The 20,486-nt window shown below is 45.1% G+C and overlaps 1 protein-coding gene across 8 annotated transcripts in view; it reads left to right on the forward strand.

Moving 5' to 3' along the window:
* Positions 1 to 20,486, forward strand: part of TET3 (tet methylcytosine dioxygenase 3) — an 83,608-nt gene that overhangs the window by 18,876 nt on the left and 44,246 nt on the right. For 3 of the 8 annotated variants that reach the window (XR_009156511.1, XR_009156512.1, XM_058194809.1), the window contains exon 1: positions 1,984 to 3,421. The exons of 2 other annotated variants lie outside the window; for them this stretch is intronic. Coding sequence is in view for 2 of the 6 variants with exons in the window: in XM_058194809.1 (XP_058050792.1) it covers positions 3,176 to 3,421 (246 nt within the window). In the remaining 4 variants the exon portion in view is untranslated. 3 more of the 8 variants (XM_058194812.1, XM_058194814.1, XM_058194810.1) reach the window with 3 other exon arrangements.

The raw sequence follows: 20,486 nt of genomic DNA on the forward strand, positions 1-20,486 counted from the left end.
AAAATTTATCAGGCATGATTTGTTTTTAACAAACCCATAGCAGCCTCTTGTAATCACCTTGTTTGTAGGTGCTCACAAATCCTTAGCTTAATTACCCTTTCCAGGATTTTCCCGGGTATTGATGTCACGCTGATTGGCCTAGAATTTCTGGGTCCATCTTTCCCCTTTTTGTAGATTGAAAACACATTAGCTCTTTTCCAGTTCTCTGGTTATTCTCCTGTGTTATAAGAGCTTTGAAAGATTGCATTCAGCAGCTCTGATATAACACATGCCAGTTCCTTCAGAATGCTGGGATGTTAACCATGTGGTCTAGGTGATTTCTTCTCATCCCAGAGTGGCTTGGCATTAATTCCTTGCCTATTTTGACTTGTATACCTGTTTTATCTCCCTTGGTGCTCTTTTGATAGGTTGGGCTATTTCTTTCCTTTGCTTATAAACAGTTGTAAAGAAGGAATTAAGCAGTTCTGATTTCTTCCTGCTGCTTGTCACCTTCTTGCCATCTGCTACCATTATTATTATTATTATTATTATTATTATTATTATTATTATTATTATTATTATTATTATTATTATTATTATTATTTCAATTTCTATACCGCCCTTCTCCCGAAGGACTCAGGGCGGTGTACAGCTAAAATGAAAACAAACAATACAGTATACAATTAAAACAAGAATTAAAAAACTTATTACACAATTGGCCTAAGACTTTAAAACATTTAAAATTCTAAAAACCCATTAAAATTCATAATATAAAGTTAAAACCAACAAAATTTAAGCCAGCCCCGCGCGAATAAATGTGTTTTCAATTCGCGGTGGAAGGTCCGAAGGTCAGGTATTTGGCGTAAACCAGGGGGAAGTTCGTTCCAGAGGGTAGGAGCCCCCACAGAGAAGGATCTTCCCCTGGGGGCCGCTAGCCGACATTGTTTGGCAGGGACGGCACCCTGAGAAGTCCCTCTCTGTGTGAGCGTACGGGTCGGTGGGAGGCATGAGGTAACAGTAGGCGGTCCCGTAAGTACCCAGGCCCTAAGCCATGGAGCGCTTTAAAGGTAGTAACCAGAACCTTGAAGTGCACCCGAAAGACCACAGGCAGCCAGTGCAGTCTGCGCAGGAGTGGTGTTACATGGGAGCTACGTGGAGCTCCCTCTATCACCCGCGCAGCGGCATTCTGGACTAACTGAAGCCTCCGGATGCACCTCAAGGGGAGCCCCATGTAGAGAGCATTACAATAATCCATTAGTGGACATTGGTTCCTCAGTTTAGTTTTCCTGACTCTCCTCTCGTTGAGATTCAGGCTATTTGCTAGTATTCTGTTTTAGTTATGTAGAATGCTTTCCATTTTTTATATTTGATATCATCCCACAATTTATCAGAGAGCTCTTTGTGCAACCATGCTGGTCCCATGTAGGTTTTTTTCCCCTTTCTCTATGGTGTTGTTTGTGCTTGGGCCTTCATTATCTCCTTTTTCAGGGTTCCAAGCATGTTGAACTATTTTCCATCCATGGAATCCTCTCTCTTAGCTTGTTGAAGACAGCACTCTTAAAGTCTAAAAAAATAATCTTGGTCCATTTACCTTAACCTACAATGAATTAAATATAACATAGTCACTCTCCTCCAAAACTCCTATAACTTCTACTCTCTCAACCGTTTTGTCCCTATTAGTAAGAATTAAGTCCAGCACAGCTGTCCCTCTAGTCGAGTTCCTACTTCCACCTTTAGGGTGACCAAGTTGTCAGCTGGGCACATCAGGAACTTCTTTGAGCTCCCCCTGCAGAGTTTGGGAGTTTTGCAGAATTCAGAGTTTTAACCAGAAAGGGAAAGAACCACAGCAATGTGTCTTCCAGCATTGCTCCTGGGATCCAATAGCATGATTCCAAGCCCATGTACTTGACTCCAGTGAGGCTTTTTTATTTTCTCCACTTGAAAATTTGGATGGAACTGGCTGCTCGAAGTCATGATGAATGTCAGTAGGCTTTTGTTAGCACTGACAATTTTTCTGATTTTTTTTCATGGACTTGTACTTGCTAATTATCTAGCAGGGATGATGCTTCCTGCTAGTGCTTTCCCAGCTGTTCCATCTTAATTTCCTGTTTTTTTACTTTGGGAATGTTTGTTAATGCTTGCTTATAGTGAACTGCCCTCCTGCTTCAACCCCAAACCTCCAAAGACAAATATCTGGGCATTTCTCAAGGGCACATAAATGGGCATTCTGCCTGCCATTTTAATTTTGAGGCGGTTGTTATTGATATGGCGATCAAAGAGCAGTGTTTTTTCTGTCAGTGACTGGGAATTATGGCAATAGACATCCAATGCATCTGATCTTGTAGCTGCCACTCCAATGTCTTTAGACCAGCTCTAAATATTTCACGGGGTCAAGCACATGCAGGGGTCCATAGGCCAGTGCTTCTAGGGTTTCTTCCCTCTCTTGCCAGCCTGGAGAGCATTGCAAGATAGGGTGGGAGATGAGAGAGCCCCACAGCTTCAGCACTGACACTCCCTGAGCTGCAGTGGGGCCTGGTGTTGGCCAGCACAGCTGCAGAAATGATTCCAATGACCCATTTGGGAATATGAGTACTATAGGGTGTGAATCCCAGATCGGTATAAATGTTGCTCATTGAGTGGCCCGGCATTAGTCAGCATTGCCAAATAAAGCCCTCTCAGATATGGGTGTGATACTACTAACCAAAATGTGTATATCTTCTGTGCCACAAATAATTGAGATGTGACACCTTATTTTCATCTATCAAATGGTGAAAGGTGGCTTCATTTTGTAGCAGTCAACTAGAGTTTTGAAATGTGTGTCTAGTAACACGCAGTTGTTGGATGGGTAAGTTTGACACATCCCTGCCATAAAAACTTTGGAAAAGGATCTTTCTCTTGCCTGAAGAACAAATACTTCTGCCGCCTTAGACCTTGCTTGGCTTCTTTCCAGGAGCCACGGATTCTGGAGACCTGAGAGCCACGACTTACTTCTCAGTCCTGGGAATGTGATTGGAGGCTTGACTGGGAAGATGTCTGGGTGGAGCAATTCCACAATTCGAGGGCTTCCAAGTTGGATCAGAAAGAGAAGGTCAAAAGTGGGAAGCGGTGGCGGAGGCTGAAATTGGCTCACCCTGGTCGGGGGCTCGAGAGCAAGCCAAGGAGCCCTGCCCGATGGCTCCCAGAGCTGGCGCCACAGATGGCCGCCGCTGTGGCCGAGGGGTCATCCGAGGGGCTCCTGAAGGCACCTGCGGCGCTGGACTTTGGGGAGCGCCGGGCTCGGGCCATGTTCCGCAGGCGGAGGCGCAGAGAGGTGCAGGCCTTCCTCCTCGGAGCCTACCGGGGTGTGGCTCCCTCCCCTTCCAGGGGGGAAGACCGTCTTCCTGCCTCCTGCAGCAGGCCAGCCCGCTCCGATTCCGTGCAGTACCGCAGCCATCCTGGCGATGTACGTGCAATGTGCGGGAGGCATCATGGCCCCCACAGCTGTTCGGAGAGGGGAAGGGGGGGTCTGTGTCGGCTGAGTCCCTAGACCAGGGCTGCCTCCTCGGCGAGCGTCCCTCGCCCGGGCCGGAGCGCCTTGCCTTCGCCGCTCCTCCATGCCCGCCTCCCCGGGCGCGCTTTCCGCCAGGCGGCTTCGGCAACCGTAAGTGCTTCCTTCGGCGCCCTTCCCCCGCCTGCAGCTTTCCAAGATGTCCGTCCGTCCGTCCGCCCGCCTCCTTTGTGTCCCCGGAGCTGCTCTGGGAGGGCCGGTGCGGGGAGCGAGTTCTTGCCGCCGCCCAAAGCCTCGCTCGCCCGGCTGCCCTCCGCCGGAGGGAGCAAAGCTCGGGACCAGAGCCTGCCAAATGGGCGGCTTTGGGTTTCTCTGGCAACGTTGGCTTTGCGTGAAGACCCAGAGCGGGGGATTCCGAGCGCAGAGGTGACCCTGCCTCCTCCTTTGTGTCGGGGGTCTGTCCGGGGCTGTTGCGGCGACGGAGTGGGGCCTTCCTCTGGAAGCGATCGGCCACAAAGGACTTGTAACTTTCTGGAGCTGAATTCAGAATCCTGGCATTGGCCAAACGGAGAGCGGGTTCCTATCAGTGTGGCTGGCCTTTCTTTTGTTAAAACTACACAGCTTTAATATTGGAAAGGAATTGTCTGGCCTTTGATGTTTTAATTTGCCTCATGTACTTTCTTGTTTATGGGAAGGATACAGTGGAGCCTAGTGCTTCCTTTTGAAAGAGAGAAGAAGCGTCTTTGTCTGGTTGAGTGATCTGGGACCGTTTAGGCAAGGGGAAAATCCAGGGCACAACTGGTCTTTGCCATGCCATCCATCTACATTCCGTCTCGGCAGAGCTTTGTCTGCAGAGGAGGAGGAGGAGGAGGACGACGACGACGACGAGAGGAGCCCAGGGTGGTGCTGAGGTGTGTGTGGGGTGGTGGTGTCTTTTTTTGCCGGGACGGGCGAGAGATGAACGCACAAAGGCTCCGAGAGCTGCTGCGTTAAAGAGGAACAAAGAGACAGATCACAAAAATTACATGACTTTCCAACAGATGTGAATGGTGACTTTATGTACAATATAACAATGTTTAAAAACCCTACTCGCTCAAAAATAATGCTGTATTTAGCATTTGGGGAGCTAAAATTGAATTGTAATTCTAAGGCTACAAATACTTCATTCTGTTACCAGATCTGCTCTCTAGATTGCAATTTTGTGGCAGCTAAATGCATCATTAGAACAACAGTGATTTGTTTCTTCCTCCTCTGCCTTTGCTTCAGTTCAAATGCTCAAAGGAGAAAATAATTTTAAAGATACAGTTGCCTCCTTTTGAGGCACAAAGTCCTAGAACAGCTCCTGCAGACTTGTAGAGCATGCTTCAAAACTTTTTGAGGCTGTTGTGTACAGAGAACATATTGGTATTAAATTAAAATGCAGTGTATGATCTGCAGTGCAATCCATCTTTTGTCTACAGACTGAGTTTTCATGGAACATTCAAAGCACATGTAAATTGATGTGCAAATGCAAAACCCTTTGTGTATATAGCCCAGTGTCATGCCGCATGGTAGCAGGTTTGGGAAACCCCTGTTGTGATTCATTTAAGATGAAATTATATGCTTCTCTACAAAATAGAATTGCTATTGGTGTAGCTGGTTAGATATAACCGAGGTGGACAAATTATGAATTTAGATTAGATAGTGTTACTGAAGAAGTCGCAAATTTTTGATGGATCTTTCATGTTCCTGGTTTATAATGAATTTCAAAAGCAGTTGGATTCCTCCCAGAAGGCATCCCAAGTCTCCAAATTCACGGGTCGTCAGGAAGCCTCTGGAGGCTTCTTAGTGCATGTTTGCTAAGGAGGAGCATGACCATGGGGATCAGTTGGTGGAACCTCTTCATCTTGGATCTGTCAATTCAGGTTAGTTTTGCTCCCATTTGAATCTGAGTCATTGAAATGGAAGACAATTGATTTTCTAAAAGATTTCCCTTTGAGTTTGTCCATGGGGATTTGAACTGAGGCCTTTCAGATTCAGTCATAGCTAAGAGTTGTGTTTTCTCAGAGTGGGAAATTCTACAAAAAATGTCTTGGGACTGGTGCTTTCCAAATGTTCATAAATGGGCTCCACTTGGGCAACTGGTGAGGTGGCCAAAGTTGCAGATGAAATCAGGCTGGTTAAAAACCAAAGTCATTGTGAGGAGTTCCAGAATAATATTTCAGAGGGATGGTCAGCTATAGGGCAGATGTATTTTATTTGTGATGTATATTGGGGCAACAATTCCTTCATGTATAGAGTGAAGACATTTGAAGCATCTGTAACTAATCAGGAAAAATATCTCACATTGTAGTTAGCTCATTATGAGTGTCAAGTCTGCATGTAACATCTGTGAAAAAGTGAATTCCATTTTGGGGATAATTAAGAATGGGTTTCAAAACAAAGCTGCCAAGGCTATAAGGCTGTTAGACAAATTTATAGTATGTCTGCATCTGGAATATGTACAATTTTGGTGTCCAAGTTTGAAAAAAAAAAGGATAGAAAAGACCTGGAACAAGTACAGGAACAATCAATTTTTGGGGGGATTCTAACAATTTTCCTACAACAAAAAGATAGAACATTGGACATGACTAAAGTATATAAATTTCCCATGTCCTGGAAAAAATTGACAGAGTTTTTCTTCCTCTTTCCAAACACCAGGGCAAGGACCACCAATGAGGTTGATTAGAAGTAAATTTAGAAAAAATAGAACATTTCACCCTGCACAGAATTAATTTGTGGAATCTATTCCCACAAGATCTGCTGGTGGTCACTCAATTGGATGGCACTAAAAAAGGATTTTGTAGACCCTGTTTGATGTAGATATAAGGCATCTGATTAGAAATCAGAGGACTATGACCCAAAGGTGCTTTTTCAAGAGGCAACTGGACTTTCTTTGTTTTTCCTTGAGGATGTTTTGCTGCAAGGGATATAAATCCTTCCATTCTCCACCATTCACTCAGAACCAAAGAAGCTTCTTGGATGGGAAACAAAACATCTTCAAGGACAAACAAAGTCCAGTTGCCTCTTGAAAAACCGCCTTTGGGACAACCATGACCTGGATGGCGGAGAATCTCCATAAATAGGAGACAGTGAGTTCTAGTCCCACTTTAGGCATGAAAGGTGGCTTCCAGCTGGTCCCTCTCTTTCAGCCTGACCCTCCCTGCAGGGTAGTAGTTGTGGGAAATGTAGGAGGAGAAGGGTGGGGGAGAAGTATTAAGCATGTTTGCCACCTTGATGTTTTTATAATGATAAAGGTGGGATAAAAATAAACAGATTAATAAATTGCATAAATTCACAGTGTTTGGAGATTTGGGGTCAATCTGGCTTGGGGGGACAGCATTCCCTGAATTCCCAATTGCAAGAGAAGAGTGGTGGGAGAGGCCATTCTTCCTTGTTGATAAAGCACATAGAAAAACAAGAGGTAGTTTACAAAGTGCCCCAGTGTCAACCATACCTTTCATCCCCTCCCTGAAGTTAATGGTATCCTTTCTGTCAAGACTGTTCAATGCTGTTGTCTACTACAGGAGGTCCTCCATTCCATGTGGGATGGAGCTCCCTCTTGGGCTAACCTACCAGTAGGCTTTCCTGCTGCCCGTGGTTGTGCTCTGGAGAAGGACTCTTCAGAAACATGCCCTACATGATGGAGAGGCTACTTGCCAACTCTGGCTTGTTGAGACCTACTCACAAGCTATCTCTATCTTATGCCCCATAACTGCTGAAGCAAAGTCCTACCTTCCTGTAACTGAAACCAATGGCTATTCTTTCTCTGATCCTTCCTCTATTGTCTGCCCTCTGCTTAATTTTAAACTCACAAAAACCTTATGCCATGTATGTGTGAATCCTAAGTAACAGTTTTATGTTACTTTTTTGGTATTGTGGACATCTCTGTGCATAAGAGGAGAAAGAACAGCAAGGAATACTGTCATTCCCAAACTTCTTCTTTGTGAGATGGAAGTCGCTCTTTCTCCAAGGTAAAAAACAGGTAACTCTCTGTCTTTTTGGCTATATGGAGAAGAAACAAATGAGACTGGATGGAAAAACTAGACATTTGGCGTCCTTGCAGTGAAGAAATCAACCAAAGTGGGTTTGAGCTAGGAAATTGCGACTTTTTCTCATGATTCAACTCTCTTTATTCATTCTTAATTGGGGAGCTCCCTGCTCTGTGGTGCTATAATCCCCTAATAGCATAAATTTGCTGGGAAATCCCTTCCCCCCTAATTTTTTCTTTGGAATTAGGGTTGGGCAACAAATATATTATTATTATTATTATTAATAATAATAGTTTAATCTATACAGCAAATATAACAGTTGAAAGTTGAATGAAAAGCTTTTCACTGAAACAATGTAGCAATTATATGTCAGACTGCATTTTAATGGAAGGGTTGAGCTGGCTTAATTTTGCATAATTTAGGAGTTCTCAAATTAGGAGTCACAAGCAGATTTGATGGTATTGTGTGTGGGGGGGGCTCCTCCACAGAGAGTAAGAGCTCAGCTGGAACTTATTCCAGATCTACCTGGATAAACCAACCATCGGATTGTCCAAGTCAAGTGAAGACAAAGGCCAGGGCATGATCTGATAGGGCTCTGGGTCTGCATATACTTCTGTGGGCAAACCTGCAAATTCAGCAGAGGGACTTGCTTCCAAATTGTGGACTTCTGAGAGTCCTGCCTGCAGGAACACTGGATGAGTCAGAGCAGGAGTGCTACCTAGCCAGTTTATCAGGTATGTGCTAAGCAATTGTGAAATTGTGTTTGGAAAAGCAGGGAATGAGAAGCAATTAGATTTCATTCTGTCTCCCCCCCCTTAATTCACACACGCACACACATACATTTTTCCATTGGTCTTTTTTCCCTTTTTCAGTCTTAAAAGCCTAAAATCCATCTGATGGTTTCCTTTGCTGCTAGTGTTTCTGTAGAAACTGAGTTGGCTCCCGGTTAGCCCTCTGTGAGGTAGCCCTCTGCAGGGTAAAGGGGAGCCGTGTCAAATGAGCTCCTAGTCCTCCACAGTATCCAAAGTACAGCAGCCCAGGGGAGTGGGGGTGCTGGGATGCCAGCAAAACCTTAGGAAGTCAGTGCAGAGACGACCTTTCTTCTTTTGGGGGTGGTTTATTCCTCCTCCTCTTAAGCTTTGCATTCCTCTCACTCCAGAAGAACCACATTTACTTTTTAGGAACATAGGGTAAAAATATTTTGTGAGGTGTTAGCACATAGTAAATGTTTGGGAACAGGCAAAAAGGAAGGAAATATCTTGGAAAGGAAGAACTCTGTTTCAAAGAACTTTCCTTAACATTTAATGAGAAATGCAGAAAGTCATTCATGTTTTAGATAGCCTCCAGAGGTATCTGTAGATGCTTTCATCAAAATAATCACAGCAGAGTCATAAAAGTTCTAATTTATGTATTTATTTATTTAATTAAGGTAGAATGTGTGTGTGTGTATGATCCACATAAAAGGGACAAAGTTTATAACGCAACTCTCTGTATCCTTTGCTCCCCCCCACAACCCTCCTATGGACACCTCTGAAGGTTTCCTAATTTCCTAATTTGATATTTTCTCCCAGGTTGGAATTTGAGTATGATCCCAATTATCCTGCTCATTTCAGTATCTAAAATCTGTGCAGGTACTTGAGCTACTTTCTTATGTGGGAGAAGAGCTGTGAAATCCCTTCTGTTTTAGAACAATCACTTGAAAGGCAAACATCATGCAATTTTGAAACTGCCAGTGGTGGCAATTTTCTAACCAAAGGAAAGTTCAATCCAACTAGCTGGACATTCCTCTGTTATTAGTTCATAGAAGACCCTCCTCCAACAGGAGCCCTGAGCAAGTGCCACCTCAGGAACCTGAGAGAGAAATTGGGTTCTGCAAGAAAAGCCCCCAAGGGCTGAGAGCCTCAATAAACTTTGGCAAAGGGGCAGAGAGAGAATCTTGCTGTGGGGGGGTGGGGGAGGTGGAGAGGTAGGAAGAGCTTGACCATATCAGCTTTCCTGAACTGAAATGTAGTATTGTCATGAAGTACGTGACCATTTTGAGTTGGGGGGCCCTGATCCAAATTGTATTTTTGTTATTTTTGTTGCTAACATTTAAAATTCAAATGATGTCATATGAATGGTCCATCTTCCAAAACCTTCAACTACCAATCTCCTTTGTAGCTATTCGTGTTTCCCCGCTGGCAGAAAGAAGTCTTGTCTCTGACTGTGGTTTTTGGACAGCAACACCCACCTCCATGCTGGAGACCTTTTGATAGATGTGGGCATGTTGCATGAGCACTTAGAGATGCAGTCATTGGTATACAGAGAGAAGAGCAATGGAGAGAGACTACACAGCCCTGGGGGCGCCTGTGCTAATTGAACAGATTCTCTATGTGATTTTCCCTAACTTCACCTGCTGTTTTTTATCTGTCAGAAAGCTTATAATCCACCTACAAGTGTAGACAGGCACAGCTACTGGTAGCTGAGTCAGTTTAAAGTCAAGAATTTCTGGAATGATGGGACTGAATGCCTGAAGTCTACAAAAAGGACCCTTGCATATGTCCTTGGGGATTCAAGATGTCGCAAGATGTAGTGCAGTGCCATATTGACAGCATCATCTGCTGATCTGCTTGTGCAGTAGGCAAACTGCAAGGGGCTTAGCAGAAGATCTGAGATGATTTTCAGGTGGGCCAGCACTAACCTTTAAAAGGTTTTTATAACTACAGATGTCAGAGCAATCGGTCTGTAGTCATTCCAACTCCCTGATGGAGGATTTCTTGGGAACTGGGATGACAGTAGAGCATTTGAAGCAAGAAGGGGCATAACACATCTCCAATAATTAAAGATGGGGCCAGTTGTTCATCACAGGATCACCAGAGGTGGGGGGCCTAGAAGGAGTGGTGGTCGGCTATTATTGGTGTATTTGAGATGGGGAGGGTAGCAATATTTGGCAGTGATCTCCTCTCAAACCTCTGAATGTAGGAACACATTCAGGCCATCTGCCAGTTGATGATTCTCTCCAATAAGGAAGGGCAGTCTGCTGTAGCCAATGATGTTCTCCAGGCTTCTCCACACATTTGCTAATAATAATAAATAATAATAATAATATTTTAATTTGTATACCGCCCTTCTCCCGAAGGACTCAGGGCGGTGAACAGGCAAATAAAATACAAACAAAAACATACACCTTAATTAAAACCACCCTTAAAAAACTGATTCAAAATTAGCCAAAAAATTTAAAATAACCTTATACCCCATAAAAATTACAGAATTTAAAACCCACAATTAAAAATTTAAAATTTAGAATTTAAAATCAAGCTGATTCTCAGCTTTTCAAAGTAACTTTTCTTTGCTGCCCTGATCTCTTTTGTTGATACATTCCTGGCCTGATTGGGCAGCATTCTACCTCCATTCCTGTAGGCTTCCTCTTTGCTGCTTGAGCTTAGCTATGAAGCAAGATTTATTCTTACTGTATATGCACAAGCTTTTTTACTTGGCACACATATGTCCTCACAAAAACTAACATATGATGTCAAATTATCAATGAGTTCATTCAAGTTTGTTGAGGCAACTTCAAAAATGCTCCAGTCTATGCAATCAAGGCAAGTCTGCAGCTTTAACTTGCCGCCTCAGTCCAGGACCTCACTGTTTTAACCACAGGTTTTATGATTTTAAATTTCTGTCTATAAGCAGTTACAAGGTGAATCATATGATGATCAGAGTTGCCCACAGCCACTCTTGGTAGAGAGTGATAAGCATGAGGGGTCCTTGGTGCTCTTTGAGCTTGCTTGTTTTCTTGAAAACGTTTCATTACCCTAACTAGGTAACATCATCAGTGCTATTAAAGAGTGCTGTTTGCTGTCAGTTTATATTCTGGTGTTTTGCTGGTCTGTGTGGGTGAGGGGCGGTCTTAGAGATTCTTTGGGTGGGCTGTTTACTGATGGCTCTTTGGCAGGTTCTTGATTGGGGTATTGCTTACTACCTGATTGTTGGTCTGAAGTTAACCTTGGAGTTAATCTATGCTGATCTAAGTGCTGATTACTGGTAGAGAGGTGCTGGAGTCCTTTTGTTCCCTTTTGAGCTGGTTGATTATCTCTTTTGTATAGTCTATAGATATTATTTATGTCCATGTGTCTATTGATGGCTAATTTGTCACAGGGCCAGGCGTCTAGAAATTCCCTGGCATTATTGAAGTTGGCTTGATCTAGTGTGGTCACAGTTTCCCAACTGAAACTATGGTTAAGTAGTCTATCCATGTGTTGTGAAATTAAAGAGTTTTCATCATGTCTTCTGACAGCCAGTTGGTGCTCATGGATGCGTTCTGCCAAGTCTTCTGCCTGTCCTACGTAGTAGTTGTTGCGGTCCTTACAGGGTATGTAATGTATTTTCTTCTGGGGCTGCTGGATCTTTTGATTTGCTTAGGATGTTTTGAAGAGCTTTCGTTGGCTAGTGTGCCACACTGATTCCATGTGGTTGTAGTAGTTTGTTGGTGGTTTCTGAGATGTTCTTGATATATGGCTGTGTAATTCTTTTTAGAGTTTGTGTTGGTTGTGTTATATTGTGTTGAGTAGTCAGGGACTTTTTGATAAAGTTGCATGGGTATCCATTTTGTTTTGTAGGTGCTCCATTATCTGCTGTTCCAGTTGCTGCAGTGTGTTTGGGCTCTTTTAAATAAAGGTCTTACACACCTGGCCCAACTCATCAGAAGAGTTTTAAACTAAAATTGAGGGGGGAGGGTGACCAATCTTTAGAATCTCTAGGACACAAAACCAATCATAAATCCCAAGAGAACAAATCAAACAATGAGGTAGGGACTGAGGAAAAAACCCCTCAAACAACAACAATTAGGAGATGGAGGAATCATACCCATGGACAGGCATAAAAGTCTTAAATGCTTATATACAAATGCTCAAAGCTTGGGGAACAAACAGGGTGAAGTAGAAGCAATATTACATGAGGGCAGGTATGACATAGTCACCATTACAGTAACCTGGTGGGATGAAATCTGTGACTGGAATGTAATGATGGGTGGATACAAATTGTTCAAAAGAAACAGATCTACAAAAAGAGAAGGTGGAATTGCATTACATTTGAGAGATCACAACATATCTTCAGAAATACACATAAGCAAAGATAAAATCCCTCCAGAATGTATATGGGTCAATATGAAAGGAGGGGGGAATGACATTGCCATAAGTGCATATTACAGGCCACCCCACCTATCAGAAGAAATAGATGAACTCTTTGCCAACCAGTATACAAATGTATGCAGGAAGCTTACCACAGTAGTAATGGGAGACTTTAACTATCCAGGTATCAACTGGGAGACCAAATCTGTAGTGAGTGAGTATCAAACAGATTCCTAACCAACGTAGCTGACAACTTTATTATCCAAAAGATAGAGGAGGGAACTAGAAGTAAAGCTATACTGGATCTAATTCTTACTAATAGAGAAGAAGTGGTAAAGGGTAGAAGTTGCCAGACCTTTGAGTGAAAGTGACCATGTCACTATAATGCAAACACAAGCAATAGAAAATAATCCAACCAGTGCCTTAAACTTTAAAAGAGGTGATTTTAACAAATTCAAAGAGACCGTAGAAAAGATTCCATGGATGAAAATCCTAAAGGGGAAAACAACTCAAGAAGCATGGGAAACTCTGAAAAATGCAATCATAAAAGCCCAGTCCAGCACAATACCACTGAAAAAGAAAACCAAGAAAATCAAGAAGAAATAATCATGGCTGCACAAAGATCTCTCTGACAAACTGGAAGACAAAAAGGATAAGCACAGAAAATGGAATGAGGGACACATAACTAAGGCTGATTATCAGCAGATAGCCAGAACATGCAAAGATGAAGTCAGGAAAGCAAAGGCTCAGAATGAACTAAGGCTTGCTACAAAAGTCAAAGATAATACAAAAAATTTCTTCCAACATATTAATAACCACCCCATAGCCAGAAACGACTAGCACGCGTGGGAACCTTTACCTTTACCTAGTAGTGAACTAAAATATTCTTGCCTGTAGTTAGACAGCTGTCATGCTGAGTGTATGTTGGCAGTTCCTGACTGTTAAAATCTTCTAAGACAAGGAGTAGGGAGCCTGGATGTCTCTGTTCAGCCCATAGGATTTGGTCAGCTAAGGTTTGCAATGAGTTGTTTATGTCTGTATGGAGTGGTATATAGACCCAACTAATATGAATGAAGAGAGCACTCATGGGGCATAAAAGTGTCTGCAATAGTGTCTCTAAGTCCTCATCACAAAATTTCTTTAGTATGGTAACATTCTTACATCAGTGATTGTTAACGTAGAAGCAGGTGCCCCCTCCTTTCTTGTTACCGAATGCCTCCCACCAACCTGTACACTCGCACAGAGAGGGACTCCTTAGGGTGCCGTCCGCCAAGCAATGTCGGCTGGCGGCCCCCAGGGGAAGGGCCTTCTCTGTGGGGGCTCCCACCCTTTGGAACGAACTTCCCCCTGGACTTCAGCAATTGCCAGACCTTCGGACTTTCCGCCGAGAGCTGAAGACCTATTTGTTTGTTCGCGCAGGACTGGCATAGGATTTTAATAGGATTTTAATTAGTTTTAGAATAGAATAGAATAGAATTTTATTGGCCAAGTGTGATTGGACACACAAGGAATTTGTCTTGGTGCATATGCTCTCAGTGTACATAAAAGAAAAGATACGTTCATCAAGGTACAACATTTACAACACAATTGATGATCAATATATCAATATAAATCATAAGGATTGCCAGCAACAAGTTATAGTCATACAGTCATAAGTGGAAAGAGATTGGTGATGGGAACTATGAAACGATTAATAGTAGTGCAGATTCAGTAAATAGTCTGACAGTGTTGAGGGAATTATTTGTTTAGCAGAGTGATGGCCTTCGGGAAAAAACTGTTCTTGTGTCTAGTTGTTCTGGTGTGCAGTGCTCTATAGCGTCGTTTTGAGGGTAGGAGTTGAAACAGTTTATGTCCAGGATGCGAGGGATCTGCAAATATTTTCACGGTCCTCTTCTTGATTCGTGCAGTATACAGGTCCTCAATGGAAGGCAGGTTGGTAGCAATTATTTTTTCTGCAGTTCTAATTATCCTCTGAAGTCTGTGTTTTTCTTGTTGGGTTGCAGAACCGAACCAGACAGTTATAGAGGTGCAAATGACAGACTCAATAATTCCTCTGTAGAACTGGATCAGCAGCTCCTTGGGCAGTTTGAGCTAACTGAGTTGGCGCAGAAAGAACATTCTTTGTTGTCCTTTTTTAATGATGTTTTGATGTTAGCTGTCCATTTGAGATCTTGCGATATGATAGAACCCAGAAATTTGAAGGTTTCTACTGTTGATACTGTGTTGTCAAGTATTGTGAGAGGTGGAAGTATGGAAGGGTTTTTCCTAAAGTCTACCACCATTTCTACGGTTTTGAGTGTGTTCAGTTCCAGATTGTTTTGGTTGCACCACAAGGCTAGTCGTTCGACCTCTCGTCTATATGCGGATTCGTCATTGTCTCGAATGAGACCAATCACTGTTGTGTCATCTGCGAACTTCAGTAGCTTAACAAATGGATCATTGGAGATGCAGTCATTGGTATACAGAGAGAAGAGAAGTGGGGAGAGCACACAGCCTTGGGGGGCCCCTGTGCTAATTGTACAGGTATTTGATGTGATCTTGCTTAGCTTCACCTGCTGCTTCCTGTTTGTTAGGAAGCTTGTGATCCACTTACAAGTCTGTTCCGGTACCTGTAGCTGGTTTAGCTTAGTTGATGCTTAAAATGTTAATGTTTTAACATTTTAAAATTTGGGGTTTTATTCTAAATGTTTTAATTCGGCCATTTGTATAATAAGTTTTTTAAATTATGGTTTTATGTGTATCCTGTTGTTATTTTTTATCATGGCTGTAAACTGCCCTGAGTCCTTCGGGAGAAGGGCGGTATAAAAATTTAATTAATAATAATAATAATAATAATAATAATAATAATAATAATAATAATAATAATAATAATAATAATAATAATAATAATAAAAGAAAAAGACCTTTTTCTAATCCCTGTTGTGCTGCAGACCGCACTTCCCTTTCCACTCAGATAAGCTGAGAGGCAGCTGGTCCATGCAGAGTGAAGGCATTTTGTAACCCTCTCAAGTTTGGTTTATAGCTGCCTGACATGTCATGAGACCCACAGTTGGACCCTCGGATGATCCTGTAATTTTTTTATAAGGGATCCTGTCAAAAGCTCTTCTTTGTGTTACTGACTAAGCAGTGAAGGCCATGAGAAACTTGGTTAGAATTGTGAAAGCAACAAGGATACTCATAGCGGAGCCAAGAAATAGTGTTTAAAATTGTGGCATAAAATAGTTCTCCAGTCCTTGATCGGTTTCCCCTGCATGTTAACTTTAAACATTCACCCACACAATGGTTTTGCTAGCAGTTTCCTCTCTGCTTGCCCCTCCCATTTGAGAGAAAAGATCTCAAGCTCTTTGAAGTCACAGAAGAATGGAAGGGAGTGTCTTTTGCTGGTTCCTCAACAAGCTTCTCTTAGGTGTCATTGCTTTCAGATGTCTCCCCCGTAACGCCTTGGTGGACACAATAGGCTTCTTGTGTCACTAATACAAGTGACACTATTACAGTATGTAACAAAGGCATAAGCCTTTCTAGCTTCCCAGCACCCTTGTGCATAATTTTTTTAGAGTAAGCAAAAACCAGCTCTTTGGTCAGAGCCTGAAATAGGATTCCCTTAATAGGGACAGAAGGTTCCTTTTTTGGTGGCAGCCAGCTTTGGGCCTCAAGCTGATGTAGCAATAGCAATAGCTATTACAGCCTTCACAGTGCCTTACAGCCCTCTGTAGGCAATTTATAGAGTCAGCCTGTTGCCCCCAACAATCTGGGCTCTTATTTTACTGACCTCGGAAGGATGGAAGGCTGAGTCAACCTTGAGCCGCTCAGAATCGAACTTCTGAGGTGAGCAGTGAGTTAGCCTGCAGTACTGCATTCTAACCACTGCGTCACCTGGGCTCCTGAGTCGCTGAATGAGAATGACTGTATATGCAGTGAGACATTAGTTAAGGGGTGCTGCTATTATGGGTGATACCAAAGTGAGCTGTTCAGGTCAAGCTGGGCAGCTGTTCCAGAGGCAATACAGCCAGGCCATATTTGGTTTCCTGGGGAAGACCACATATTTCTTTGTTACTTGTGGAAAGAAGATTGAAAGTAGGACACAGAATAATAGAGTTAGAAGGGAGATTGGAGGTCTTTGGTCCAACACCCTGCCCATGGCAGGAGATCCTATACCTTTGTGGACTTTCTTTGCACTTGATGGGATGGATACAGAATAACAGAACAGAATAATAGAGTTGGAAGGAACCATGAAGTTCCTTCAGTCCAACCCTCCACTGAAGCTGGAGACCTTACACCATTTCAGGTAAATGGTTGTCCAGTCTCTTCTTAAAAAACTTCAATGATGGAGCATCCACAACTTCTGGAGGCAGGCTGTTCCCCTGATTAATTGTTCTCGCTGTCCGGAAATTTTTCTTTTTCTAGGTTGCTTCTCTCTTTGTTTAGTTTCCATCATTTGATGACCGTCTCCAGGAGAGCTTTTTATCAGGTTCGCCTGATTCGCCAGTTGCGTCCCTTCCTGGACCGGGATGCCCTATGCACGGTCAATCATGCTCTCGTTACTTCTCGCCTGGAATATTGCAATGCTCTCTACATGGGGCTCCCCTTGAAGAGCACTCGGAGACTCCAGTTAGTCCAGAATGTGGTTGCGCGGGTTATTGAGGGAGCAGCACGGAGCTCCCACGTAACACCTATCCTGCGCAGACTGCACTGGCTACCTGTGGTCTTCCGGGTGCGCTTCAAGGTATTGGTGACGACCTTTAAAGCGCTCCATGGCTTAGGACCGGGATATTTACGGGACCGGCTTCTGCCGGCTTCAATCTCCCAGCGACCGGTGCGTTCTCACAGAGAGGGACTCCTTAGGGTGCCGTCAGCCAAACAATGTCGACTGGCGGCCCCCGGGGGAGGGCCTTCTCTGTGGGGGCTCCTACCCTGTGGAATGAGCTTCCCCCTGGACTCCGACAACTGCCCGACCTTAGGACCTTTCGCCGCGAACTTAAAACCTATTTGTTTTGTCTTGCTGGACTGGCTTAGTTTTTTAAACTTTTAAATTGATTTATTGGGGTTTTTAAATTTTAGTGATTTTATAGGGTGTAATTGTATTTTAGCTTGGCCAATTGAATAAGTTTTTTATGGGTAGTTATCCTTTTTGTCGTTCAGTTTATCAGAGAGTTCTTTATGTAACTGTGCTGCTTTCCTCTTAGATTTCTTGTTTTTCTTTTTCAGTGGTGTTGTACTGAACTGTACGGTGAGTGGGAGGGGCAGATATGGCGGAGGCAGGGGGCCGTATCGTTTTTTGGGAGCACGTGTTCGATGTTTAAAAGCGATCACGTGCTCCGGCCCCCCCAGTCCTCACTCGTTCCCCGGATGGTCAAGACCCTCAGAGCTTGGGTCTTCGGCTGATGCTTTGCAATGCCCGGTCCGTGGTTAACAAGGCTCCCCTGATTTGTGACCTTATTCAGGGGGAGTCCGCGGACCTTATGGGCATTACGGAGACCTGGTTGGGCACAGAAGGGGGTGTACCCCTGGTCGAACTGTGCCCTCCGGGTTTCCGTGCATTCCATCAGCCGAGGACCCAAGGTAGGGGTGGGGGGGTGGCGGTTGTGATTAAAGAAAGTCTGGAGCCGAGGGAGTCCACTGTTCCTCAGATAGCTGGCTGTGAATCCCTCCTTGTGAAGTGGGGCCACCGGAATCAGATGGGGCTGTTGATCACGTACCTGGCTCCTTGCTGCGTGACTACAGCCCTACCTGAACTGCTAGAGGTGCTTGCTGGCGTGGCGGTTGAGATCCCCAGACTACTGGTCTTGGGGATTTCAACCTGCCATCTGCCGCTTGTCGCCGACGGTGGTTCAGGAGTTCCAGGCCTCCATGACGGCCTTGGACCTGATTCAAGTAACTGATGGCCCTACACACATTGGGGGAGGCGCGCTAGACTTGATTTTTATCTCTGGTCAGTGGGTAAATGATCTGGATTTAGGAGATTTAGTGAAAGAACCAGTGTCATGGTCAGATCATTTTCTTCTTCGCCTAGACTTTCAGACCGCCGCTCACCACCGCAGGGAGACGGAGCCAATGCGTTGGTTCCGTCCCAGGCGCCTGATGGACCCGGAGAGGTTCCTGACGGAGCTTGGGCCGCTTCCTGAGGATCTTACCCACGGCACGACTGAAGAACTGGTTGCGGCCTGGGAACGGGCCGCGGCTGGGGCTTTGGACCGTGTCGCCTTTGCGGCCTCTGACCCGGCGAGATCTCAATTGGCTCCTGGTTTTCCGAGGAGCTGAGAGAGATGAAACGCCGGAGAAGACGCCTAGAGAGTATTTGGAGGTCTAGCTGCCCGAGGCTGATCGGACACTAGTGAGGTCCTTTACTAGACCTACCTAGTGGCAATGAAGGAGGCGGCGCCCACGCTTCCACCCTCATTGCATCGGCAGATAACTGCCCGGCCGCCCTGTTTGGTGACCCGTTCCTCCTCCATCAAGAGGGACGGGATGACCTACAGGGACGAGCTGAGGAGTTTAACGGTTATCTATACGATAAAATCGTTCAACTTCGGGATAGTTTGGACCAAGATTGCGAGGATCCAGCTGAGATGACAGAGACACGTCTTGTTGAGGTTATTTGGGATGAGTTCGATTCTGTGGCTCCCGAGGACATGGACAGGTTGCTGGGGAGGTTACATGCAACTACGTGTTTACTGGACCCGTGCCCTTCCTGGTTAGTGCTGGCTGCTCAGGAAGTGACACGAGGCTGGCTCCAGGGGATTATAAATGCTTCTTTGATGGAAGGGGTTTTCCCCGCCGCCTTGAAGGAGGCAGTGGTGAGACCTCTCCTCAAGAAGCCTTCCCTGGACCCAGCTATTTTGGGTAATTATCGTCCAGTCTCCAACCTTCGCTTTGTGGCGAAGGTTGTAGAGAGTGTGGTTGCATGGCAGCTCCCCCGGCACCTGGAGGAAACTGTCTATCTAGACCCGTTCCAGTCCGGCTTCCGACCCGGTTATAGCACGGAGACGGCTTTGGTCGCGTTGGTGGATGACCTCTGGAGGGCCAGGGACAGGTTGCTCCTCTGCCTTGGTCCTATTAGATCTCTCAGCGGCTTTCGATACCATCGACCTTGGTACCCTGCTGCGCCGGTTGGAGGGATTGGGAGTGGGGGGCACCGTGTATCGGTGGTTCTCCTCCTATCTCTCTGACCGGTCGCAGACGGTGTTGACAGGGGGCAGAGGTCGCCCCGAGGCGCCTCACTTGTGGGTGCCTCAGGGTCGATTCTCTCGCCTACCCTGTTCAACATCTATATGAAGCCGCTGGGTGAGGTCATCAGTGGTTTCGGGTGAGTTATCATCTGTACGCTGATGATACTCAGCTGTACTTCTCCACCCCGGACCACCCCAATGAAGCGGTCGAAGTGCTATCCCGGTGCCTGGAAGCTGTACGGGTCTGGATGGGGAGAAACAGACTCAAGCTCAATCCCTCCAAGACGGAGTGGCTGTGGATGCCGGCATCCCGGTACAGTCAGCTGCATCCGCAGCTGACTGTGGGGGTGAGTTAGTGGCCCCAAAGGAGGTGGTTCGCAACTTGGGCGTCCTCCTGGATGGACGGCTGTCTTTTGATGAACACCTGGCGGCCGTCGCCAGGAGGGCCTTTTACCAGGTTCGCCTGGTTCGCCAGTTGCGTCCCTTCCTTGACCGGGATGCCTTATGCACGGTCACTCATGCTCTGGTTACGTCTAGGCTGGATTATTGCAATGGTCTCTACATGGGGCTCCCCTTGAGGTGCACCCGGAGGCTGCAGTTAGTCCAGAATGCAGCTGCGTGAGTAGTAACGGGAGCCGCTCGTGGCTCCCACGTGACATCGCTGCTCCGTAGCTTGCACTGGCTTCCTGTGGTCTTTCGGGTGCGCTTCAAGATTTTGGTAACTATCTTTAAAGCG

Source organism: Ahaetulla prasina, chromosome 9 (genome assembly GCF_028640845.1).
Source record: "Ahaetulla prasina isolate Xishuangbanna chromosome 9, ASM2864084v1, whole genome shotgun sequence".
NCBI lineage: Eukaryota > Metazoa > Chordata > Lepidosauria > Squamata > Colubridae > Ahaetulla > Ahaetulla prasina.